This window comes from Silurus aristotelis, assembly GCF_946808225.1.
Source record: "Silurus aristotelis genome assembly, chromosome: 27".
NCBI classification, from domain to species: Eukaryota; Metazoa; Chordata; class Actinopteri; order Siluriformes; family Siluridae; genus Silurus; species Silurus aristotelis.
In genome coordinates this window covers 13920413-13946670 of record NC_139600.1, presented here as the reverse complement: position 1 = coordinate 13946670, position 26258 = coordinate 13920413, and the positions used below count along the sequence as shown (strand labels likewise).

The following is a 26258-nucleotide window of genomic DNA, read 5'->3' as shown; positions in this document are numbered from 1 at the left end:
AATAGATGGACGGTGCAGGTAGGACATTTAGAAAACGAGAGGAAAGAGGCGTGATTCAAATGCTTTGGTCATAAGTAGAGGAGGTGCTGAAAATAGAGGAAGGAGGAGGTTTGAAAAAGGTAGAAGTAGAGGATAGAGTGATATGGAGACGGATGATCCGCTGTGGCGAAAGAAGACGATGGAGGCAAGAAGGGGAAAGAAACAATCCCTTAGAGTACAAAAAGGGAACCCAGTCACATAATCAATTCATTTCCTATTTCAGTCACTTTAGGACCGAATTGCTCAAAAGCAAGAATGATAACCAATATAAAACAAAAATGACAAGATGAGACGGAAAGTCATCCCATTTGTCCACGAGAAAGAAAGCCTTGTTTATCCCAAGCCTTCAGTGTTAAAAAGCATCCTAATGAACAAAACAGATTTGTATCTCAAGCAATAAAAACCCACTAAAGTAAAGCACTTTAACAATGTTATGTGCTGTTTATAAATACCTTCATTATGTACCTTCTCTTCTTCGTGTTATCTAATAACAATTTACTTCTCAATGTACCCTGACAAACGCTTCACACATAATGACTGTTTCTGGATTTCACAGCATTGAATCACATGAAAGACCTTTCATTCACATCGAAATGTGGAAAAACATGAACAAGTTCATCCACCAATGAACAGAAATCCATGTGACCTCTGGGGTTTTGCTTTAAAACCTTGACAGTGAGAGAGATCAGATCAGAAAACGATGGTTAGACAGATTTGAGATTTACACCGATGATTGAGCAGGAAAACATCTGACTGCTTTACCTGCTCTGATGACACATGATCAATCCTTCGCAGGGGTGGTGAGCTAGATGCCCAAAATGTTAGAAAATGATAAAATCGGACAGAGGCAAGATTTCATTATAGTTTATTTTGTTTTTTCTTCAGGCACATCATTATATAATGCAACTGCATAACATTCCAGATATGTTGTTGTGTTTGGAAATAGTGTATAACATTATTTGTGTAAAAGCATACGATAAAAAAAATGACTCTTAAATTACCCTCTGTTGTCACAGGAATCTCAGAAACGTCATTCACAACAAACATGAAAAAAAAATATATATATATATTTTATCCAAAGTGCTTCAGGGATCGTTATTTTATAGTGAACGCTTGCATCGCTGATTATCGTGACCCGATCAGACAAACACTTGAGATCACAACAACCCACTTTGTAGATGTGAGGTATAGACATACACCATGCAGACAAAAGTATTGGGATACCTTTTTTTCCCCAGACATACTGTATGTGCTCCTTCCCCAATCACCACAAAGTCGGACGCACACAATTACATAGGACATCTCTGTATGTTGTAGCATTACACTTGAACTAGAAGACTCAAACCTGTTCCAGCATGATAGCTCCATGTAGATATGCTTTACATGGGTTACAGTGAAAGATCTCCTGCTATAGAGGCTCATCCATATTGAACACCTTTGGGATGAATGTGAACAATAACTGCACCCCACACCTCCACACCTACATCAGGACCTGAATTTACTAAGATCCTCGTGGCTGATCTTCACAAATCTCCACATAAATCTGAGGAACATCTCCCCAGAAGAGGTGAGGTTAAAATAACTGCAAATGCTGACTAAATGTGGAATGGGGTGTTCAAAAAGAACATACGAATCTTATGCTTAGGTGTCCACAAACGTCTGTCCATATTATGTATTATTAAATGCTGATGTTCTAAACATAAATAATAATAAACAACATACAAAAAGATTCAGAGCAAATAAGAGATGATGAATTGCTAATCCGATTGTTTTGTTCGTTTGGTTCTCTTCTAAGATGCACTGTGGTGAAACAGGTGAAAGTTTGCTGCTGTTAATGTGTTCAGTTCAGTCCAATGTGAGAAACATTATGAGAAGTGTGTGTGTGTGTGTGTGTGTGTGTGTGTGTTACTCGTTTTTCTTCCGGGTCTGTTTCTGTGTGTAGCTGTTGTACTGGTCATCGGTGTTGAAAAGTTTGTCCCACCAGGTGAAGGTGGAGCCGTAATTACCCACGAAGTTCATGTGGTGAAAGTCATGGAAACGTGCGCCGGCGTAGAAGGGGATCAGGTGGAGGGGATTCAGAGGGATATCGTATCCACTAAACAGAAAATATAAACCGAAACATGTGCTTTATGTTTGCCCTTTTCTATTAATTGCTTTCTTTATAATTAAAGTTGCCAGTTTGAATCTCTTTATAGTCGTGAAACATGATAAACAGCTATGTTTCATAATCCGGCGCAGCTCGAGAAACATGCCAAGTCTAATCATGCTACCATTTTTCTTCTTAAGACTAGAAAAGAAGCACCTCTGAGGTAAATGTTGATGCCCCTGAAGGATTATGTACTGTTTTTTTTTACATTCGCTTACAAGGTACAGATAAAACACAAGCGCTTCATGCTAGCTGCTTAAATAATCACCTACATCGTTAGCTAGTTTATGCTCCTGTTGCCTAGCAACAGTGTTGGGATTTAAGCATGGAGTGTTTTGTCTTTTTAATGGATGGAGCTAAATTAAGTGATATTGGATTAATAGTTGTTTGAAATGTGTGTGTGTGTGTGTGTGTGTGTGTGTGTTTCGTGTACCTGTGCACATCGATGGTCTCCAGCAGACGGAAGGTGACCCATGCCCATAAGAGCGCCATATGATTACAGAACACCATGATGCCAATGAAAAAGCCGGCACCCAAGATCAGTGTCTCCAGCGGATGAGCATATTCTGCTTGCATACCAAATGGAGCCTAAAGACACACACACACACACACACACACACACACACACACACACACACACACACACACCTTTTGGTCACCTTTCCCCTGATTGCTCAGTTTATTCCGGTGTCCAGCTTTTGGAAGAGTCCTGGTTGTGCCACACTTCTTCCCTTTTTAGAATTATGGAGGTCATTGTCCTCTTGGGAATCTTCAGTGCAGCAGGAATTGTTTTGTAGTCTTCCCCAGATCTGTGTCTTACAACAATCCTGTCTCATGACCTGGTTTTTGCTCTGATATACATTATCAGCTGTGAGACCTTTTATAGACAGCTGTGCATCTTTCCATATCATGTCCAATCAATAAACTTTTCCACAGGTAAACTTTAGTTAATGTGTAGAAACATCTCAGCAACGATCAAAAGAACTGGGAGACACATGAGCTCATTTTTCAAGCGTTGCTGTAACGGGTCTGAATATTTATGTACATCTGATATTTCAGTTTTTTTTATTTATTAAAATAAATGTACAGACATTTCTAGAATTTAGTTTTCACTTTGTCATTATGGGCTGCTGATAGATTCTATTTTCTATATGACGAGGAGAAGCCCAGCATTTCCGTAGCTTGTATATTCTTTAAATTGTCAGAATCTCTTTAACACAGTCACACTTAAGCAGGTCAAGTCGCTTAATCTCTCATGAAATGCTCTCATAGCTCGAACCCTTGTCATCCTCAATATCAATTGAAGCTGAAATGATTCCTAAAGTAACTTGAATACACAAAAACACTGAGGCGTTTAGTCCATTTAACTACACATGGAGCACTGTTTCCCCACGGACCATTATTATTGACGCACCACAACGCTAAACTCTGGAGAGCTCTGGACCGGAAGCCCGTTTCCGCCACATAAGAAAAAACTGTGCCTAATTCCGACTATTTTTCTCACAATTCCAACTTCATTTCTTACAATTCGCTCGCAATTCCGACTTTCTGACTTTTTTTTTTTTTTTTAGCCAATCAGGTAGCATCACCTCCTCTGTAGTGCCAGAAAGTTACACATTGAAAATTTGACGTGCTACAATCAATAGAATCGCATGGTATTAAACTAAGACTAGACAGTAATCTGATACTAACTACCACAGTGTTGTTATTGTTACATTGGTATTTTCTGCTCAGCTTTTCTAGATCTGTGACACTCACCGTGAAATCATGGTGAACTTTGTGGATGTATTTGTAAATTCTGCGGTGATGAAGAGCTCGGTGCAGGAAATAGTGCCACGTGTCCTCGATCACGGCACAGCCGAAACACTGCGCTAACAGATACGGCCTGAGGGAGAACCAAACAGAATGTGTTTACAGAAGAACTGTTAGGTGTTGTGATGGATCATTGGTTATTCAAATTCATATGGTATTTGTCATGTAGACTATATGGGCAATAGTATTGGGACACCTGACATTTCCAGCCATATGAAGTTGGCACACAATTATAGGAGGTCTTTGGATGTGGTAGAATTACACTTTCCCTTTACTCGAACTTGGAGACCCAAACCCCTGTTTCAGCATGACTGACCCTGTGCACAAAGCCAGCGCAATCAAGATATGCTTTTGAGTAGAAGATCTTGTAGTATATCACTACCACTTTTTTAAACACCCTTCGGGCTGAATGAAGACAAACCTCCATAAACTGTTAAAATTATTACAAACAGGGACTCAATGTGGAATGGGATGTTAACAATCGCATTCTTGAAACAATAAAATACACATACACACACACACACACACACTACACAACACACTACACAACATGCCTGATAAAGCATTTAACGAGCACAACGTTCCATAAAATAAAATAAAGTATAAAAAGGGTAATAAAAAGGTTAAAGAATGAAGTCGAATACAATAGAATTTGGGATATAATAAAAAAAAAAGAATGGAATAAACATGAATTGGAAAATGGCAACAATAATAAAAACAGAAATTGAATACGCAGTAGCAGCATCACGTCTGGTGAAAAATACCAAGTGTAAAACTGAGTAACCCCTTAAAGTGCAGCTGTGAACGATGTGCAATTTTGTTATTTGTTTATCGTAACAGGTCTATATCGTGCCAGCACGCTCGTCCTAAATATCCATATAACCGGGACCTGACATTTAGAGGAAATACACTTCACACTCTCTCGATAATGTAATAGGAATAATATACGTAATTAGGAAAATTAATTAAAACATGACGTAATAAAAAAATTTTTTTTTAAAAAGAGATTGGGATTTGACCTCATAACCTTCTGTTCACTACAGAGTGAGGACAAGTGCAGTGTTTAACAGACCTCCTTACCATCGGGGCATGGATTCCCAGTCGTAAGGGATGCTGAAGTACTCCGTAAAGTAGTATGTGCCGCAGATAAGAGGCAGCTGGATAAAAAAGTGATTGAACAGCAGCATCTTCAAGCACTTCCACTGTTTCTCCCATGTCTCTGGTTTATCCTACAAAACACACACACACACAATTTACAAATATTTCAATTCAGAATTTAATTTTTTCTAGCAGCTGTATTTACTGTACACTATCCAATAAAAAGTATGATGTACACATCTGGACAGAAATGATACAGATACTGGTCATGGACTCAAACAATTATAATACAACTGATAATAGTATAATAGAAGAATAAAAACAACCCAGAACTCTACACATCACAATACAGTTGTATTTCAATTATTACATCAGTGTTATACGCAAAATCAATACTCAAATGAATTACACAGAATAATGCTCGGTTACATCATAATAAAATAAAATAAATATCAATCATTAGTCTAATCATCATATCATATGCACCTCTGAAATTGTGAAATTGAAGAAAGTGTGTCTATTTTGCATGTATAGTTTTCTACTGATGCCATAACCTTATTTTGTGTTCACAACCTAAAGAAAAGAGCTATCTGCCCTCTTCCACATACGTGAGCTCATAGACACTCTCGATTGGATATTGTTGATGTGATTAACCAGTAAGAGAAAGACTGAGGGGGTACAAATTTTACACCATCAGCACAAAAAAACAGGGAAAAAACTCTTCACTGTGTAAATTGTGTTTATGTGGAAAAATTGTGAATTTTCAGGCTCCACCCACTTTTTGAATCTTGTATTTCTGCATGAACGGAAAGAACTGAAACAGGAAGCCTGGTAGACAGAACAGGAAGTAGACCAGTTCGTGCACGATGAGCGAGCCCCATGTCGCGATCTGGAACTTGCTGTAGTTCTGCAGCATGTGGTCCCACACCAGCTTCACGGGCTCCTGCAGGGGGTTTTGAGGCAGCAGCGAGTCCATAAACTCCACGGCCAAGTACGCCGAAGACAAGATGTCAGCCGTGCTGTTCGTCTCCATACCTGCGCGTCAACAAATGTACCGACCTTCACAAAAACAAAAAAACACAATGTTTAAAAGGCCAACAACTCTTTATAGCTGAAGCAAAGCTTCACAAAATAAATTATAAAATAAATTAATTTCAACAACAATAAAACCAAAAAGATAATTTCTTCGATATAAAATAGTAATAAAGGGCTGTGGTATAAAAAAAATAAAACACGCCGTTAAAGGGGAACGTAAACAAATCCACTCAACTCAAACACTGATTATTTTCCCTACAAACACATACAGATTCAGAGATTTTGCCTAAAAAGTTAATTCCTTAGAAATAATATGATATTAAGTAGATGAATAATATAATATTAAACAATGATTTTGTCACACCCTGTTGTGCATGCATAATACAGTGCTTTTTTTGGTCATGTATTATATAATGAGAATAAAAAGATTTTCATATTTTGAGATAACTTTCTCTGTCTCACACACACACACACACACACACACACACACACACACACACACACAGGCATGTTTTTCCCTCTAATATTTGACAACATATATAATTATCCAGCACTGTAATGTGATTAAATATTGCTAAATAAATTCCTGGATAAATGTTTTAGTATTAGTGCTGCATTAAATCCACATTTCTTATGATGCAAAAAAACATAAATAATAAACGTCAGCGATACAAATGTAAAACAGCAGTAGTGTAAGTGCAGGAAACTGTATTCTGTATATTATAAATATAAACTATATAATAGAATCTTATATTATAAGGTGTTTTCTTGTTTATAGTTAAACAGAAACTCCTCTCACACTCACCCTTTTCCCAAAGGCGCTCGGACTCTACCTGTGCGCGAGTTCACGGCCAGGTTTAATGTAAAGTTTCAGCGTCGCTGATTGGCTGCGACAGAAAGAACAGTGGCGTAGCTCTGAGAAGCTGGACGCTGATTGGTCGACGGTGTGGAGTGATGATAGTGAGACGGACATAGACGTGGTAACAGCCAATCAGATGCGTGCTCTTCTTTTCCGTACGGTGGCGGTATACGGAGAGGGAGAGTTTAAAAGGCTGAGGGGGCGGAGCAGAGGGGCTGCAGTCATCCTGATAGAATGCTGTATTCCAGAAAAGCCTACACTGACTGTGTCTGTGTGTCTGTGTGTGTGTGTGTGTGTGTGTGTGTGTGTGTGTGTGTGTGTGTGTGTGTGTGTGTGTCTGTCTGTCTGTCTGTGTGTGTGTGTGTGTGTGTGTGTGTCTGTCTGTGTGTGTGTGTGTGTGTGTGTGTAGGTGTGTAGGTGTGTAGGTGTGTGTGTGTGTGTGTGTGTGTGTGTGTGTGTGTGTATGTATATATATTTATATAATTTTTTTGTAATGATCAGATGGTTTGAGTTTTATATATATATATATATATATATATATATATATATATATATATATATATATATATATATATATATATAAAAATCTTAAACCATCTGATCATTACAAAAAAATTACTCATTTCATTTTAGAACATCAAGTAACTGGTACCAGCATCTTGGAAGAGGCAAATAAATATAAAAAAATTTTAAAAGTGCATTTTCTTTGCACATTTCCTTCCTGAATTATTTTTTCCCCGTCGGCCACTACACAATAAAACTTTCTGCGTTTCTACTTCTCTCAACATCAATTTTTAAAATTTCATTTAGTCCTTCTTCTTCTTCTTCTTTCATAATAACCCCTTACATAATTACACTGTCTCCCATTAAACAGTTATGATTTTAAAATACAGTTTGATGGCGAATTTCAGGCTCAAATTATCCTTGTTTTGAATCCAGATGGAAATTTTAACTGCAAAATGTTTTGGAAAAAAAAGTTAAATTTAATATTTACCATTAAAAACATATACATTTGTCCAAAAAAAGAAAAAATTGATGGGCTCTCGAACCTGAGGTGTACCTGTATAGTATCACACACACACACACACACACACACACACACACACACACACACACACACACACACACACACACACACACACACACACACACACACACACACGGATTTAAATACAAGAAGCATGTTTATTATTCATGATATAAAACACATTATGAAATGGTTTAAGTGCGCTGCATTCCTCGACAGACACCTAGCTTTAATATTGATTACAATAATTAATAATAGATAAATACTAGAAAGAGCGAGAGCGAGAGCGAGAGAGAGAGAGAGAGAGAGAGAGAGAGCGAGAGAGAGTACACAACCAAAATTATAAAAATTACAGAAGATAAAAGGAAAGGAAGAAAAGAAAGAGAAAATTTGCACACGTCTGGTCAGTGTTCAGCGGTTGGCAGAGTGACGCAGTGTCCCATTCTTCACTGAACACATGACAGCAGTAGTTTAAAAACAGTACACACACACACACACACACACACACACAAACACACACACACACAAACAAAACCTAAATCCATGCAGAAGCGCTTTCTCAGCTGAGCAGCCAGCAGCAGTCCGAAACGATACACATGCTCAGACACACGCAGCAGCAGAGCAGTGCATCATGGGTACATCCAGAACCGATATTCACATCCAGCCGAATCGCGGTTAAAAGACACGTTGCGTAAGAAACAAAGAAAAGTTCAGCATTAAGACTTTTTTGAAACATGGTTTGGCAAAGAAACTCGAGAAATGCATGTGCAAGTCTCCCATTCATGTTCACCGATGCAGCTTTTGCTCGTAGATTATAGCAGCTTTCATTCCTGCCCTAAAATCAAACATCAGCCATCTAATCCATTCGTCCGTCCTTCATAAAATCATCTCTTCAGTCCAGTGACTTTCGGAGATTCGGTCCATTTGTAAGAAAGTCTCATTCCCCAGGCAAATACATCAACAATAAGCGAGGGGTTCCTTCAGGTCTTATAGGTTGACTATCGTCCCCAGAAACAGATGTTGGAAGATTACACTAGTGTTTCAAAAACGATTCTTCAGTTACGTTAGAGTTTGAATCGTCACACTTGGTTAGTACTTCACTGAAAAAGTGCAAGAATCTTCATCATACTGTAACTACTCTCAAATAAAAGAAAGAAGAGAGAGAGGGAGAGGAAGAGAGAGAAAGTAAGATGGGAAATTGTGTGAGAAATATGTGGGGAAAAAAAGATTTCCAAAAAAAAAAAATATATAGAAAATGAGTAAAAAAAAAAAAAAGTAAAAGATCAAATGGTATACAAAGAGACAGGAAGAGAAAGATAGAGAGACAGAGAGTGAGGGAGAGAGAAAGAGAGCAGTGTTGTCCAGGCCTTCTGAATCATGAAGCAGCTCCAGGAGGAAGCTTCAGCCTCGTCTTGAGTGTGAGCCACTCCACAGCATCACATCAGCTTATTCTCAGCTTCCACTTCAACAAAGTTTCAACTCTTCAATTGCTCAGAGAGGTTTATCAATAATGGTCACACCTGTAGACACACACACACACACGCACACACATGCACAAGGACATTACTCTTTGCTATACTGTACAATACAGTAAATAATGTGAAGTTTGTAAAGCGGCCACTAGATGGTGCTGGTGCTTTTTAATAATCATTTCAGATAAATTTTCGCTTTAGTATTCTACAGAAACATAAATGTAGCGCAATTCAATATAAAAATGTAATTTTCAAAATGCCAATGTATTTCTCTATTTAAATTTACATTTTCAATTAACATATTTGCAAAGTTTGGTGCAACAGGAAAATAAAAATTAAATTTTATCATTTACATTTGCCATTTAAAACAGTAGTTGTAATATGTAAATTACATATTAATTGCTTAATAAGTTGCGAAATGAAAATTTATTAGCCAAATTCATTTGATCTGCGTAACGTATCCAAGCAGAAACGGTAGCAAAATTATAATTTAAATCTTATTTGTCCTAAATGACTTTACTCAAGTTAGGACGTAGTAAGTTATTTTAAAACGCATTCTGAGCCAAAGGTATAACAAAAAGATGGTGAATTAAATGTAATTTTTTAATGCATTGACACACCTAAGACTTGAAAAATGCACTTTCAATTAATACGTACCTCACAATGAATGTATTTAAGCTGTTTTTTTTTTTTTATGCATTCGGAGCTGACTAGTATTCTCATTATTATATCCTTTTAAAAAATATGACAAATTATTATTACTAAGTGATAGCAAAAATATGTTTTGAAGGAAAAAAAAAAAACTACAACAAAACTACATTATGTTATATATTTGTATTCTGTGTTATACGAAGATGCAGCAACAAAATGACAAAGCAGTATGTATATGTATACGGTCACTATTTCCATCACACCATGCTGGTGGTTTGTGTGCCTGACCTGCGTAGCTGCGCCCGGTGCTCATGCAGCTTGGCAATATGGTCCACTTATCCGTACTGGGATTATAAAACTCCACCGAGGACAGGTTACAGGAGCCGTCGTCGCCCCCGATCACATACAGCAGATTGCTGACTGCACACACTCCTACAGAGAAAGACGCATGACATCAGTTAGAGCTGGCTAAGCACAAATCAAGCTGGAAGTGTCACGATTCCATCGTTTGTCACATTTCCAGAAACGAGTGATGACCAAACATTACTCACACAAACACACAGGATTGGAGATGAGGCCAATGGTGTAGTGTATGTTTAAGAATTTGGAGAACGTCAGGGATTCTGCTCCACTGATTCCATCAAACGTGCCAGGTAAACGTGACGTATTTTAAAACTCGCATAACATTTACACACATCACAAAACACACACACACACACACACGTGCTGAGGTGTACCTACATTAAGGTGTTCTGACCTGCAAGTGCCAGGTTTTTACCTGCGTTCCGGCGACACATGTTCATATCAGCCACTTGTTTCCAGGTCCCAGAGACGGGGTCGTACACTTCACAGCTTTTTCTGACTAACGGGCCGTCATGCCCACCCACAGCATACAGCAGACCTTTCAGCACACCCACCCCTGTCCACCAAACACAGTCACTATAAACCACCATCTGTAATTGTAAAGCAGTATTTACGAAGGGGTGTGTGTGAACACGTGTGTATAACCTGCTCCGCTGCGCCGCGTGCCCATCTCTGCTATGTATGACCACTCGTTGGTGTTGGGGTTATACGCCTCGACAGTGCTTAGACACTGGCGTGTCGCTCCATCATACCCACCGACTGCGTACAGGATACCTGCACACGTACACAACAGAGCACATCAGCATATTTACATATATAAATATAATGTTAATGATACATTCTAATGGCATACACAAAAAAAAAAATTAAATACTGTTTTGTCCTATTGAAAAGGACTGTAGAATATACAGTGTAAAGGCTCTGATTGGCTCTGCTCACCTCCGACCACACCCACACCAACGCTGCTGCGCCGGGTGTTCATAGGAGCAATGTGGAACCATTCGTTGGTCTTCGAGTTGTACGCCTCAACAGTAGCTAGACCTGCATGACAATCAGAACTCTTTTTATAAATATATATTATCACTGCTGCAAGATGTGTCTGGTTGCGTTGGCGTTTCTATCCAATTAAATTTCAGCAGTCACAACACGCGTTGCCGAGGTAAAAGGAAGCTGCGTTGAGTCTTCAGATTCGACTGTACAGACGCCTGCAGCCGAAAGTGTATTCTGCTTGAAGGCTGTTGCTTTGACCAATCAGATTGCGAGTTGGCAGCACTGAGGCCATCTATCAGACGCACAGTAACATTAGACACTAGTCAGTGCTCCCAAACCATCTCTGTAGCAAACTGCACAATACGTGTGGTTTTTATAGCCGTTTCTTCGATGGCTGGGTTTGGGTTTCTTGCTTTAGTGATGACCTTCATTCTCACTGTATAAGATTCCTGTGTGTGATGCAGCGCTCTGTTCTACTGCGCTTCTCTAAAATACTGATGGTTTCTAGAGCCGTGGTGTAAAAATAATGATATTAAGAGGTGGATTGATTCAGGCAGGACACCACTGAAGGTCTCAATGTGAAATGCACTTCCTGCTACTGGTAAATACTGATTATTTAGAAGACACCATATTTTGAATTAATGAATTAGAAAACTATGCAGCTTATGAGCAGCAGCTGAAGCACACATACATACAGTGAGGAAAATAAGTATTTGAACACCCTGCTATTTTGCAAGTTCTCACACTTAGAAATCATGGAGGGATCTGAAATTGTCATCGTAGGTGCATGTCCACTGTGAGTGACATAATCTAAAAAAAAAAAAAACCCAGAAATCACAATGTATGATTTTTAAACTATTTATTTGTATGATACAGCTGCAAATAAGTATTTGAACACCTGTCTATCAGCTAGAATTCTGACCCTCAAAGACCTGTTAGTCTGCCTTTAAAATATCCACCTCCACTACATTTATTATCCTAAATTAGATGCACCTGTTTGAGGTCGTTAGCTGCATAAAGACACCTTCTAACATGGCCAAGACCAAAGAGCTGTCCAAAGACACTAGAGACAAAATTGTACACCTCAACAAGGCTGGAAAGGGCTACGGGGAAATTCCCAAGCAGCTTAGTGAAAAAAGGTCCACTGTTGGAGCAATCATTAGAAAATGGAAGAAGCTAAACATGACTGTCAATCTCCCTCGGACTGGGGCTCCATGCAAGATCTCACCTCGTGGGGTCTCAATGATCCTAATTAAGGTGAGAAATCAGCCCAGAACTACACGGGAGGAGCTGGTCAATGACCTGAAAAGAGCTGGGACCACCGTTTCCAAGGTTACTGTTGGTAATACACTAAGACGTCATGGTTTGAAATCATGCATGGCACGGAAGGTTCACCTGCTTAAACCAGCACGTCAAGGCACGTCTTAAGTTTGCCAATGACCATTTGGATTGTGATGATGATGAGTCATGGGAGAAAGTCATGTGGTCAGATGAGACCAAAATAGAACTTTTGGGTCATAATTCCACTAAACGTGTTTGGAGGAAAAAGAATGATGAGTACCATCCAAAGAACACCATCCCTACTGTGAAGCATGGGGGTGGTAGCATCATGCTTTGGGGGTGTTTTTCTGCACATGGGACAGGGCAACTGCACTGTATTAAGGAAAGGATGACTGGGGCCATGTATTGCGAGATTTTGGGGAACAACCTCCTTCCCTCAGTTAGAGCATTGAAGATGGGTCGAGGCTGGGTCTTCCAACATGACAATGACCCGAAGCACACAGCCAGGATAACCAAGGAGTGGCTCTGTAAGAAGCATATCAAGGTTCTGGCATGGCCTAGCCAGTCTCCAGACCTAAACCCAATAGAGAATCTTTGGAGGGAGCTCAAACTCCGTGTTTCTCAGCGACAGGCCAGAAACCTGACTGATCTAGAGAAGATCTGTGTGGAGGAGTGGGCCAAAACCCCTTCTGCAGTGTGTGCAAACCTGGTGAAAAACTACAGGAAACGTTTGACCTCTGTAATTGCAAACAAAGGCTACTGTACCAAATATTAACATTGACTTTCTCAGGTGTTCAAATACTTATTTGCAGCTGTATCATACAAATAAATAGTTTATAAATCATACATTGTGATTTCTGGATTTTTTTTTTTTTTTTAGATTATGTCACTCACAGTGGACATGCACCTACGATGAAAATTTCAGACCCCTTCATGATTTCTAAGTGGGAGAACTTGCAAAATAGCAGGGTGTTCAAATACTTATTTTCCTCACTGTAGCTGAAGGTAACTGCATAGGGATCTCATGAAAGCAGTAACCTTCTGACACTACATACGTCTTTACTATAAATGACCTCATTCCATCTTGGCCTTTACCTGTGCTGCCATCAAAACCACCCACGGCATAAAGAAGTCCGTTGAGAACAGCGGCACCTAGTGTGGACCTCCGGTCCTGCATACTGCTCACACAACACCACTCGTCTTTCACAGGGTCGTACGCGTCCACTGTCCTGACACGCAGAGAGCCGTTAAAACCTCCCACAGCATACACCATGCCTCCCATGTACACTACACCTACGCACATGCAAACAAACACACACACACACACACACACACACACACACACACACACACAGGGTTGCTAAGGAAATGAAGAGGAAATCATAGATGAAAAAATATCAGTGGATGATAAGAATAAAAAACATTTTATAGTTTTCAAGTATTGGCTAATAAAATTACTAATAGTTATATTTATATCTATTTATAAAATACTCATCATTTATTGCATGTGTGTGCATGTGTGTGTCTACCTGCTCGACATCGTCTGGATGGAAGTTCTGCCACCTGGAACCATCTCTCCTCTTCAAAGTCATAACATTCAACGCTGCGGATGGCTTTTGGCGCTTGGCCCCCAACAACCACCATCACCTACAAAACACACACATTTACACTAACAATATCTCAGAACACACACACACACTTTATAATGGTGTTTAGCTGATCAAACTAATTACATCCTCACTTTTTTTCTAATCTCCTGGCTGATTTCCAAACTCTTGATGGCTAAACATAAGTTTTTTATTTATCTGCGATTTATCTGAATGCGCTTCAGCGTATTGAGACTAAATATTGTGTTGCATCCATTAAATTCAACAAAATATTTTTGGGTCACTAGCTAACTAGCTAGACTTATCTACATGATTACTACAACACTCACAAGTAGCTATGCAAGCAAATGGTAATTGACAGAAAGAAACTGATTTTTATAACTCGTTTGCAATGAAGACCCTTTTAGAAATAAATTGATGTTTACCTAAATCATGTGGCAAAGCAGAATCACAGTAAAAAATAAATAAATAAATAAATAAATAAATAAATAAATAAATAAAAAAGTTGCCTTTAGCAGGTGAGTCAGAATCTTTTTTTTAGTTTTTTTTTAATTTAGTTGCTTTTGGCTAGAATGCATCCCAAATCCTCACAAAGGTATAAATGCTGCTTTGTGTCACCGTTAGAAACCACATTTTTGCTCTATGAGAACAGAAATTTGCCTCCAGAAACTCAAACACACACACACACTTTAGCAATGCAGCATATTTTGGTATATATATATATATAAAAAAAAAAACAGTGAGTAGTTTTTGATATCTTCTATTGTGTGTACTTCATGCAACATGGTCTGGAGATTGCAAACCGTGAATACCGCAGCGTAAAAATATGCACTCATAACATCTGAACCATCTGTTTTTGGGGTCCCTCAAATAGCGGCTTTTACGAAAAAATGAAAAGATTTACATTTACAGCATTTGGCAGACTCCCTTGTCCAGAGTGACTAACAACTGAGCAAACGTGAGTTAAGGGCCTTGCTCGAGGGCCCAGCAGGGGCAGGTTGGTGGGAGTGCTGGGATTTGAGCTCATGACCTTCGGATTCAATTTCTTAACCACTGAGCTTCCGCTGCCCACAGTGACATAACAACAGTCATGTGCCCTTTAAGTAAATAATGAGTGCAGGTAATAAACACACACACACACACACACACCTTCGGGTAGCTGACCGGTGTGCGTACTCTGGTGCGGACAGTCTTCATCATGGAGCGCTGCTCGGCTGGCAGCAGGTGATACTTCATAGCTTCGATCAGGTAGTCTTTACAAGCACTGCTGTTCTTCACCAGCGTTTCCTCCTCCACCCTCTGCACAATCGCACACGTTTTACACCACGTTTCAGTGAAAACATACAGACATTATAAGAATACGCCGTGTTTTCTGACCCCATACCCGGTTTAAAAACATCTCTTGTTTTTCTGTCCTTCGTTGTAGAAGTATTCAAGTTTTACTTCTCTCATTGTGTGGGTTTTTTTTTTTGTTTTGTTCTTTTACACACTACTTGCACAAGCGTAAAGCGAAGGTGCAAAGGTGAAGGTTATATTCGGCCATATATGTTTTTATACTTAATGCACTTGTTAATGTTAAAGCTAAGTATCTACATAATAACTAACTGTATCCTCAGCAGTCAGTAGTATAACGATTTTGCAGAAATGCTAAATAAACTATATTTAAAAAAAAGCTATATGTAGATGATGATATTAAACCGTTTTAAAGATAAATAAAAGCTAAGCTAAATTTTTCTACAAATTTCTCAACCGCTGTGTAGCACCGTTCTCCTACAAGTCGAGTGCTGTGGTATCACGGTAACACAACGATTAAGATATTTAGACGTTCGATATCAACTTAAAGGGCAATTTTATTCCCTATTATTTGCCGCATTCGGACTGCAACTGTAGCTGTTGACGCTTTGTAATCCTCTAATCACACACTAACCTGTACGAGGTACTCTCTGGAGAGGAGGGGCAGGCGCACATGCTCCATCAGATGAGACATATGTTCCTGTCGCACGTCCTTATCGTGTTTGACCCACGCGATGACCGCTTCGAACACCTACACATCCACAAAAGGCCTATTAGCATAATGCCACATTCCACACAGGGCTGTTCAGCAGAACAACACCGCACACTTGCATCCCAATCACTTCCATCTCAATTAATTTTAACAGCCCTTCTGTTGCTGTATCTGGGTTGCCAAGACAACCAGGACAACCTTGGACCATACTATTTTATAATTTTTTTTTTTGTCATAGCAACGATGCTGCACAACATTATAGGATGTCTGGTTGTGTTTTGTTTACTTGTATAGTAGTACACAGACTTTACATGGCTGATCATCCAGTTTGTTGTAATCGTTTTTACTTCGCGCACGTGTGCGCGTGTGTGTGTATGTGTGTGTGTATGTGTGTGTGTGTGTGTGTGTGTGTGTGTGTGTGTGTGTGTGTGTACCTTCTCTTCAGAAGGTATGGTGAGTTTGTCACTGGCTATAAGGCTGCACACTTGCTCCATGCCCAGGTTGAGAAATTCCTCACTCTGCATCACCTCTGAGAAGTGCTGCTCTGTGTTTGCATGAAAGTGAGAAGAAACCAAAAAAGAGATTTAAAACACTACAACACACCGTTCAACATCATGACTACACAGGAAGTAAACGTTATTCCACGACAATAAAGTAAATAATAATTACACCACCATGTTGTTGATTATTTAAATATGCATGTTTAAAAGGTGGGGGTCTAATGCTATTTCATGCATTCGGATTTATTGACTGTAAAAAAATAAAAAGAAGTAAAAAAATAATAATAATAATTTGAATGTATGATGGAGCGTTTCTGTGCCAAAAATACACTCCTTCCGAAAGCGTACAAGTTTTTTTTCGGAATTCCTAATATGGGCGTTTCTCCCGAAAAAACAAACACAGCAACCAGAGCGAGAGCAAGAGAACATCCGCCACCGTGCTTCATTTGGTTATCGGCAGTGTTTTCCGGCACTCGCTCGTTGTTGCTGCTATTGTTCTTGATGTTTAATTTCAGACTCAGGATCCGATTCTGGATCAGATAAGTACGGATGGAGCTGATTGTTAGCCGTAGTTCATTTAAGACTACTCGGTTTTTGTTTGTGTTTTATTTATGCCGATGTCGCAGCAGACGAAGACGATCGCAACGAAGAAATCTGCGCATGCTCCAGGAGCTCAGCTGTTCACGGACAGAAGCGTAAAGCTGTAACTTTTATCAATCTGATCGAACTAAAAACTCCTCGGAGAGACGAAGGATGCAATAGGTGCTCAAGATTAACAGGTTGGAATCCTGATTGTTATGTCCCCCTTTAAATGTAAGTATATTTGGCATGTAAATTTGCACATACACACCAACAGACACGCCCACACACACACACCCACCTGCATATGAGTTGGCCAGGTTGAGGAGATCAGAGCAAGCGTGCAGGTCAGCGAACGCCCGGATTCCGAGGCAGTTTGTGGGGTGGAGCTGAGTGGAGAGAAACTCACAACATGCTTTCTTCACCTCCTGCAGCTGGAGAAGACCAGCGGCTGGCAGCAGCACCTGCACATATACACACAAGGGAAATTCATTCACTCATCTACAGTGACATCAGTGCCAGGGTGCATCCAGAGCCTGAATGCTAGGTGCTGGCATGGGATCTTTATCTCAGAATAAATCATCCTATTCTATTCTCATGGAATGGGTTTCCTCCACGATGACTCCACCCACATTCCCTGAAGGCTCGCCTATATACAGCCGCTAAAGCTCAATTAACGTTTAATGTAGATGATGTAAATCATATGCTTTGACCTTAACGCTAAGCAGCTTGCAATATAACAAAGATTTTTCCTTTGTCAGTAACCACGTTTTCACACTGAAGTGAAACAGTTCAAACGGTACAGACCTTTTGCTCCTCAATTGTGCATTAGGGTTTCATAACAAACCTGAGCTCAACCGTACACAAGACCGTAGAGTACTCAGTGTTACTGAGAACACACACTTGAAGTGTTATTCAACACTCACATACATAGAACAGTAATGCACTTGCACGCCACCCACTATCTCTCACTCACACACACACACACACACACACACACACACACACACACACACACACACACATACACACACGCGCTCACTTTGCTCAAGATTTCAATAAAGGCCCCTGTTGCACCCAAAAGCTAAAAGGACAAAGTGACAGACACTCACTCACTTTGTCTCCAAAACGTCCTACATGCGCTGTCCCTCTAATAAGTTTGTTTCTAATCCTGTCCATCGTCGTCACTCCCAATAAAAACCTCAACATCTTCAGCTCTGCTACCTCCAGCTCCACCTCCTGTCTTTTACTCAATGCCACTGTCTCTAAACCATACAACATCTCAGGTCTCACCACAGTCCTATAAACTTTTCCTTTCACTCTCACAGATACTCTTCTATCACAAATCACTCCTGCTATCACTCTTCTCCACCCACTCCACCCTGCCTGCACTCTTTTCTTCACTTCTCTAACACACTCTCCATTACTTTGCACTGTTGACCCCAGGTACCTGAACTCCTCCACCTTCTCCACCTCTTCTCCCTGCAACCGCACCCCTCCACTGCCCTCCCTCTCATTCACACACATGTACTCTGTTTTACTCCTACTGACTTTCATTCCCCTTCTCTCCAGCACGTACCTCCACCTCTCCAGGCTCTTCTCAACCTGCTCACTACTCTCACCACAAATCACAATATCATCCGCAAACATCATAGTCCATGGAGACTCCTGTCTGACCTCGTCCGTCAACCTGTCCATTACCACTGCAAACAGGAAAGGGCTCAGGGCCGATCCTTGATGCAATCCAACCTCCACCTTGAACCAGTCGTTCCTACTGCACACTTCACTGCTGTCACACTGTCCTCATACATGTCCTGCACCACCTTCACATACTTCTCTAACACAACAGACTTCCTCATTCAATACCACAGCTCTTTTCTCGGCACCCTGTCGTACTTTTTCTCTAAATCCACAAACACACAATGCAATTCTTTCTGTCCTTCTCTATACTTCTCCATTAACATTCTCAAAGCAAATAATGCATCTGTGGTGCTCTTCCTCGGCATAAAACCATACTGTTGCTCACAGATGGTCACCTCTTCTCTCAGCCTGGCTTCCACTACTCTTTCCCATAACTTCATGGTGTGACTGATCAACTTTCAACTCCACTGCCATCTCCCCTAAACATCTGGTATGTCATCTGGTCCAACCAACTTTCCACTTTTCATCCTCTTAATCACTGCTCTTACTTTCTCCTTAATCCGATCCATTTCCTGCTTCATCATCCACCCTTCTCTCTCTCATTTTCTTTATTCTTCAGCTGCTGAAAATACTCACTCACTCACTCACTCACTCACTCACTCACTCACTCACTCACTCACTCACTCACTCACTCACTCACTCACTCATTTGTCAAAAGACAAAGCATAGCACAATGAGGAAAAGAAGAGCCGTCCACCACTCCCTTCTTTCTTCTTCCACGTAGGAGACGGAAAAGACTGCAGCACTGTTTTACAGCCACACTTTTATTGTTACTGGCGCAAATCATTTTATTTACTACATGTCCAATCCCAAGCGCTCTAATGGAGTCTAAAAATATGAATGGACCATGAGCATTGCTGAACCCTTTATCATCGTTAAGGGAATTATACGTGTAATGGTTGGGGCATTATGTTGGAGACATCAGAGCAGAAAAAAAGAGAAAAAATGTAGAAGGTAATGAATTCTAACATGATGGCTTGCATGCATGGAACAATTCCCAGATAGGAACATAGATATGTTCCCAATGCACGAGGCGAATAACCACCAGATGCGAAGCCGAGTGTCATAAAATCATATAACGCACGCCTAGCGTTAGGTTATTCTACTTATACAATTAATTTGCCATCACTGAAATGCTGAAGCTGTGGTTGATGCACATAGTACGACATAACAGCCGATTTCTGTCATTTTATGTACTAGAAATCTGCCTGTTCTAAATCACACAAAGAGATAAACTTGTGCAATGAAATAACATTTACTTGAACCAATTTTAATAAACAGTGAGAGACTGCACATGCTGTGTGTGTGAGAAAAATCACAATTATCTGGCTGCTTCTCTACTAATAACAATGAAGCTGAAATTTTTTTTCTTTTCACTTAATCAAATTGGAGTGGTGGCTCTAGCAGTTAAGGCGCTGGGTTACCGATCGGAAGGTCGGGGGTTCAAACCCCGGTATCGCCAAGCTGCCACTCTTGGGCCCTTGAGCAAGGCCCTTAACCCTCTATGCTCCAGGGGACCCTTACTAGAAAAATAAATCCAGGACCGTGATGTCGGAGTGACGCCTTCCCGTGGGTTCACCACCTGCAGGAGGGACCGTAAGGGACCAGTGCTGAGAGGATTGGGCAGCAGTCGAAGGCGGGGGCCTTGACAGCCCGATTCCTGGACACGGAGAAGTGTCTGGGGAATCGGCTTAGACTGCTGCCCCCGTGACCCGAATTACGGATAAGCGGGAGAAGATGATGATGATGATGACTTAATCAAATTCCTCAAAATAACTGACCGGAACTACCTTCCGGACAAACAGAATTGAGTTTTCGGACAAACCAGGTTGAAATATGTATATAAATCAGTGGTGTGCCGTCTCTTCTGGCCTAAACACTACCAGAAGCACTGACCTATATTTACAACCTAAATTCTAATATTTGTTTCCTGAAATTGTATAAATTTATTCCCAACAGTTTATTCTCTTCATTTCGTAGCGTTTCTTTGGGCTGTACTGCTTCCAGTACGTGTATGTTAGATTTTTTGTCCAATCAGATTTCAGCCTCTATGTGCTGCCATGTTAATCTAATCTGCCCAGAGCCTTCATAGTCAGTACTGCTGGCCTTTTTACCTTAGTCTCCATTATCTATAATGTGGGTGGGAATTAGCAACTGACTTATCATGGCGGGGGGGATAACAAATCTCACTTTACACTCTGTATGTGTGTGTGTGTGTTTGTGTGTGTGTTACCTGTACATTCTCTTCAGTGACCTGTATTTCGGCAGTGTAAACATAATCAATCAGTATCCCCAGCGTCCAGCCGTCTATCTCCTTTATCCTCACCTTCTTCTGTCTGCTCTCACTCATCTCACCTATACACACACACACACACACACACACACACACACACACACACACACACACACAGACAATCATTATCCCAATACACACTGCATCTACATACATAATAATCACTATACACGCACAAAAACAACACACACACACAACCAACCGACTTCTAACTTTATCCTATATGTTCAGAACCATTATTATTATTATTATTATTATTATTATTATTATTATTATTGGATTGGTTTGAGAGTAAACCTGTAAACATGGCATGAAAATACGGGCTCCCGGCTGCCAAGACCACTCGATGTGCCACGATCTCCACGTCCTCGGCTACAATGGTCACGTCGCACAACACACTCTGACTGTTGAAGAAAAAAATAAAGAGAAATTTGAAAATTACACACATGACATATATAATATAAAAAAATTTCAATTATTTGGTTTACAACAAATCCTGAAATGTTGTTTTGCTTTTTCTTTTGTCCTTTTATAACAGCAATAATAAATAAACAGTGAGAGTAACATTACATGATGATCCTGGAGGCAGTAAAAAAAGATGCTCGCTTTATATTTCTTAATATATTACAATGTCCTGTAACAGACAACACAAACACACACACACACACACACACACACACACACACCTGCGCAACTCGTTCATGATCCTGAAAGCTTTCTTCATGTGTCGAGGGTTAATAGTGACTGCGCTCTGCTTCTCACACACATCATCTTTCAGCTCCAAAGCTTTATGATGGCAAAGTTTGGTGCATCTGTAACGAAACACACACACACACACACACACACACACACACACACACACACAGTTCCAATACAATACACAATATACCATTTCAATAATGCAGAAAAGTGCAAAGCTTTTATTTATATTTCAACAATATGTAATTGTATTTTTTGTCTATGTTCAATGTCCTCCAAATCCCAGCATGTCTCCGTTTCTGTCTTCAATGGACCTACAACCAGAACTGAGCAGGCAGCACTTTGTCTGTGAATTAGGCATCTTTCCTGTACACGAGCTGAAGCTTTCAGACCAGTACCAGTTTCCAGCGACACCGACATTGCAGCCAAGTTCATCTCTGCTTTTTACTGCTACACTGAGAGTCTCTGGATCAGGAGCTGGAATCAGGACAGTGTCTGACATGGTCATTGTCTATGCCAGGAATCCATCTCTAAACCAACAGCTTTTCCAACAGCTTGGGTTTTACCATGCGATCTGATGCCATGCAGCTTTTCTGTCTCATGGTGGCATTCCACATGCTGCCACTGGAGACTCCTTTTATAAAACATCAACATATATAATACAGTATATGTTTTTCATGGTCTAACATGGTGTTTTGTCATCAGTTTAATAATAATAATAATAATAATAATAATAATAATCTGAGACACTGCGGAGCGTCCACGATATACTCTAGAATCTGACCAATCAGAACGGTGCATTCAGCGGCATCGTGAACGAACTTAGCACTGATTTCTGGTATCTTTTGGGTTCAGACAAATGCCTTTAATTACGAAGTGACACTTTTAATAAGCATATACACAAAAATACTCGCGTACTTTTTTCACAACTCATTATGTTAAATTAACACCTACACTGAGACTTCAGGGAAACATCTGCTTCCCAAACGTCACACTTTCGCAAATCATTTAAATAACTCGAATAGGATTCTGTCTCTGGAACGACTGTGTGAACTGTGGAGAAAATGTCAAACCTTTGAGCAAGACCTAGAAGTATGTCAACCAAATAAATAAATAAATAAATAAATAAATAACAGGCAAAATGATTAAACAGCACTCTGAATCAAGTGTGAGGGAAACTTCAGGTTGTGAAATTCAACATGTTTCCAGTCAACAGCAGTTGTGTGGTTAGAAACGAACACCGATGAAGGCTAAAAGATGACTAACACACACACACACACACACACACACACACACACACACACACACACATACACTGCATCTCTAACTGTACACCTACAAGGTGTCTAAAGGTAGGTGTATGTAATAAACTCATCAGTACGTTTAAAAACCCTCACACAACATCACTGCACTTGATGTCACGGTTGTTTATGTCCCTTGGAAAACATCATATAGGTTTTTCTTCTCTTAAAGACATTAAGAAACTAAATCCTATTGGACTAAAACAAGTCCTGAAGTGTTCTGATGCTTCAGTAGCACAGTGAACTGTCCTGCGGTTCCATCGTTCCTTTAAAATGACTAAAAACTTCTTCTTTTTACTTGTTCACAGCTACATGTAAGGTCAGAGATTGTCTGAAATAAACCAGCTATAAATGTCCAATGTTTATACGTCGTGTCTTATCACGGAGAATCAAAAAAACCACAATGCCCTCTAAGACTTGGTAGAAATGGTGGAAAACCTCGGATTGGACGTGCCTCCTTCTGAACATAAACCTGAGGTACTAGCGATCCTGTTCCTTTCTGCCTGATTCACTCTTCTGTTCTATCTCTGGATGGAGTTCTTCTCAAATGGAGACCACTCACTCCAGCCAAGGACGATTCCACGTCAGGTGCATGAGGTAAGAGTAGACCTTTCAACTCAAGTCCACCACAATGGCTTAGAACTACAGAATCTCCATCACTGAATGCTTGATGGGACCCTTAACAATGAAGGAAATACTGGAATGGACATTTTGTGTCGCCCAGACGAGGATAAATTCCTCCTCATGAAGTCTCAGGGAGTTTTTCCTTTCCGCTGTATCGCTCATTACAGATAAACTTAAAGACTAACTTTATAAATGTAAGCTGCTCTGGTATTAGGTTAAATAGAGCATCAGCCATTCAGTGTTACTATGGAGACGATTGTAGTCGAACGAAAACGCATTGATTTCAACCTGTGATTCGTCCTGCAGCCGGAACTACAGTCAGAGCCCCAGTGTGTTGGCACATGAAAATGTTGTGTAGATGGTGTATAAATAATATTGGGATCATAATGAAAGAATAGAACACAGAAGTGCTAACTAAATAAAAACAGAGAGAAAGAGCGAGAGAAAGAGAGAGAGAGAGAGAGAGAGAGAGAGAGAGAGAGAGAGAGAGAGTTAGCTAGCTAGTTCAGTGTGCTTACAGCGGATGGATCTCCATGTTGTGGTGTGTGTTCAGGCCGCGGGATGTGTCAGTACTTTCCTGCACCATTCCATCTCAGCAGGATCTCGGGCCCTGACAGAGGAAATCCGCATCCCAACGCCGGGTTACGAGTCCAGCTCAGCTGTCGCTGCACATCCAGCTACTGTAAACACACAGGCGTCTGTCTCTCTCTCTCTCTCTCTCTCTCTCTCTCTCTCTCTCTCTCACACTCACTCACTCACACACTGTCTGTAGTTGAGGAAGCCTGTCCGCCATGCCCAGTGTGTGTGTGTTTCCGTGTTTCCCTCAACAGCCCGGTGGATTATATTCCCCTCTCCGTTACGCGACGCATCGGCATAAGGAGGAGCGGAGAAGCAGCAGTAGCAGCAGCTTGGAGCGCGAGCGCACACACACTCACGCCGTGCCCCAGACCAACATGAGCGGCGCACGAGTCGCAGCGACCCCTGCCGTGGAAGACTGGAAACGCAGACTATATCGGGCGGAGCGGCGCATGCGCGCTCCAACCCCTGCGCAGCGTGTGTGTGTATATATATATATATATATATATATATATATATATATATATATATATATATATATATATATATATATATATATATATATTGTTTTGTGTTAAAAAAAAAAACTATTTAAGAATAATGATAAACCCTTTAATATTTATAACTTAATATCAGAGTTGGGAAAAAAAAAAATCAGGAATATGTGCTGCAACCTACAAATCATCAGGCAGAAAATCTAATTATTATAGATTTATTTAATGATAAATATCTAAACACACATTTAGTCAGTGAAATCAAATAAACTATATGCCTGAGTATACATGACCTTTCTTTACTTTTCTTTACTTTTATTCTAGTGTTTACTAAAAACAAGTTGATAAACAGAAATTTCAATAACTGCTTATTCTGATTGTAGTTAGTTAAGTAAACGTTCATTTATTAAGGATGAGAAATAAATTAAAATGAAGGTTTTTGATGGCTACAGCAATACATTTAGTCCACTAATGGAATAGCTTAAAATAATAAGCAGATTGTTCCCCTGCTTAAATACTAATTTTGATATTTTTCTTTGTACTTCACAAGTATTTTTCTTAATGAAATAAACTTTAAATTATATTCTGAAGACAATATAATGTAGACATTTTACTCTTTACATTCGCTTACATCCAGAATAGAAAAATCCTTAAATGTTGCATATTTCTATTACAAATCTGTGCTCTCAATTTATTTGTTGTTTATCTGCAAAAAAGATTAATTCGAGTCGTGTCTGTGATCAGCAAGATGAGCATCTGTGGTATATTAAGATGTTCTCTTTCTCTGAATCGAACAATGATTCATATGTGGTGACTCCTTCGCCTCCTGTGTATAAATAAAATACCAACCTTTAAAAACATGGCATTTAATCTAAAGGAGCATCTTGAAGTGTCTTTTTTATTAAACAATAATTTTTTTTAATTGATAAAAAAAGTAAGTTTGTTTGATACCAACAATCATTTGAACAGTGTGATTAAACTGGTGGTAGCTTGGGCACTGGTCATTGATTAAAAAGGCCATTTCTGGGCCCCTGAGCAAGGCCCTTAACCACTATGCCATTTTAAATACTTCGCCTTATGTGATTAATTCGCTTTTAAAAAGGTAA

At 39.9% G+C, this 26258-nt stretch overlaps 2 protein-coding genes across 4 annotated transcripts; both read right to left on the bottom strand.

The window, feature by feature from the left end:
* Window positions 1–888: 888 nt before the first annotated feature.
* On the bottom strand, window positions 889–6244 carry msmo1 (methylsterol monooxygenase 1). Its single transcript, XM_083533142.1, has 5 exons — window positions 5874–6244; window positions 5078–5226; window positions 3944–4070; window positions 2619–2773; window positions 889–2134 (listed from the first exon to the last, which is right to left on the bottom strand). Exons 1-5 carry the CDS (start codon window positions 6126–6128, stop codon window positions 1945–1947), a joined length of 876 nt encoding a protein of 291 aa, XP_083389268.1. The 5' UTR covers window positions 6129–6244; the 3' UTR covers window positions 889–1944.
* Window positions 6245–8154: 1910 nt separating this feature from the next.
* klhl2 (kelch-like family member 2) lies at window positions 8155–25072 on the bottom strand. 3 transcript variants are annotated; one of them, XR_014531984.1, is made up of 16 exons: window positions 24601–25072; window positions 22145–22270; window positions 21756–21862; window positions 21399–21520; window positions 17766–17928; window positions 16820–16929; window positions 16308–16424; window positions 15530–15679; window positions 14303–14420; window positions 13869–14066; window positions 11442–11543; window positions 11148–11276; window positions 10918–11058; window positions 10428–10571; window positions 9313–9536; window positions 8155–8281 (listed from the first exon to the last, which is right to left on the bottom strand). XR_014531984.1 is itself a non-coding variant. In XM_083532879.1 (15 exons), the coding sequence occupies exons 1-15, from the start codon at window positions 24666–24668 to the stop codon at window positions 9508–9510; spliced, it is 1824 nt and encodes a 607-aa protein (XP_083389005.1). In that variant the 5' UTR covers window positions 24669–25072; the 3' UTR covers window positions 8155–9507. The 3 variants fall into 3 exon arrangements, 1 of the variants encoding a protein (XP_083389005.1); XR_014531985.1 differs by having other exon boundaries at window positions 9321–9536; XM_083532879.1 differs by having other exon boundaries at window positions 8155–9536.
* Window positions 25073–26258: the final 1186 nt, after the last annotated feature.

Bases quoted from the DNA above. Each gene is read 5' to 3' on its own strand.
- msmo1 (XM_083533142.1), bottom strand. From the start codon at position 6,128: ATGGAGACGAACAGCACGGCTGACATCTTGTCTTCGGCGTACTTGGCC. The intron at 4,071-5,077 runs GTAAGGAGGTCT...GTTCTCCCTCAG, and splicing joins TGGGAATCCATGCCCCGATG to GCCGTATCTGTTAGCGCAGT. The intron at 2,135-2,618 runs GTACACGAAACA...TTTTCTGTTTAG, and splicing joins GAGACCATCGATGTGCACAG to TGGATACGATATCCCTCTGA.
- klhl2 (XM_083532879.1), bottom strand. From the start codon at position 24,668: ATGGTGCAGGAAAGTACTGACACATCCCGCGGCCTGAACACACACCAC. The intron at 15,680-16,307 runs GTTAGTGTGTGA...GCGATTGTGCAG, and splicing joins CCAGAGAGTACCTCGTACAG to AGGGTGGAGGAGGAAACGCT. The intron at 10,572-10,917 runs GTAAAAACCTGG...CTTTCTCTGTAG, and splicing joins CATGTGTCGCCGGAACGCAG to GAGTGTGTGCAGTCAGCAAT.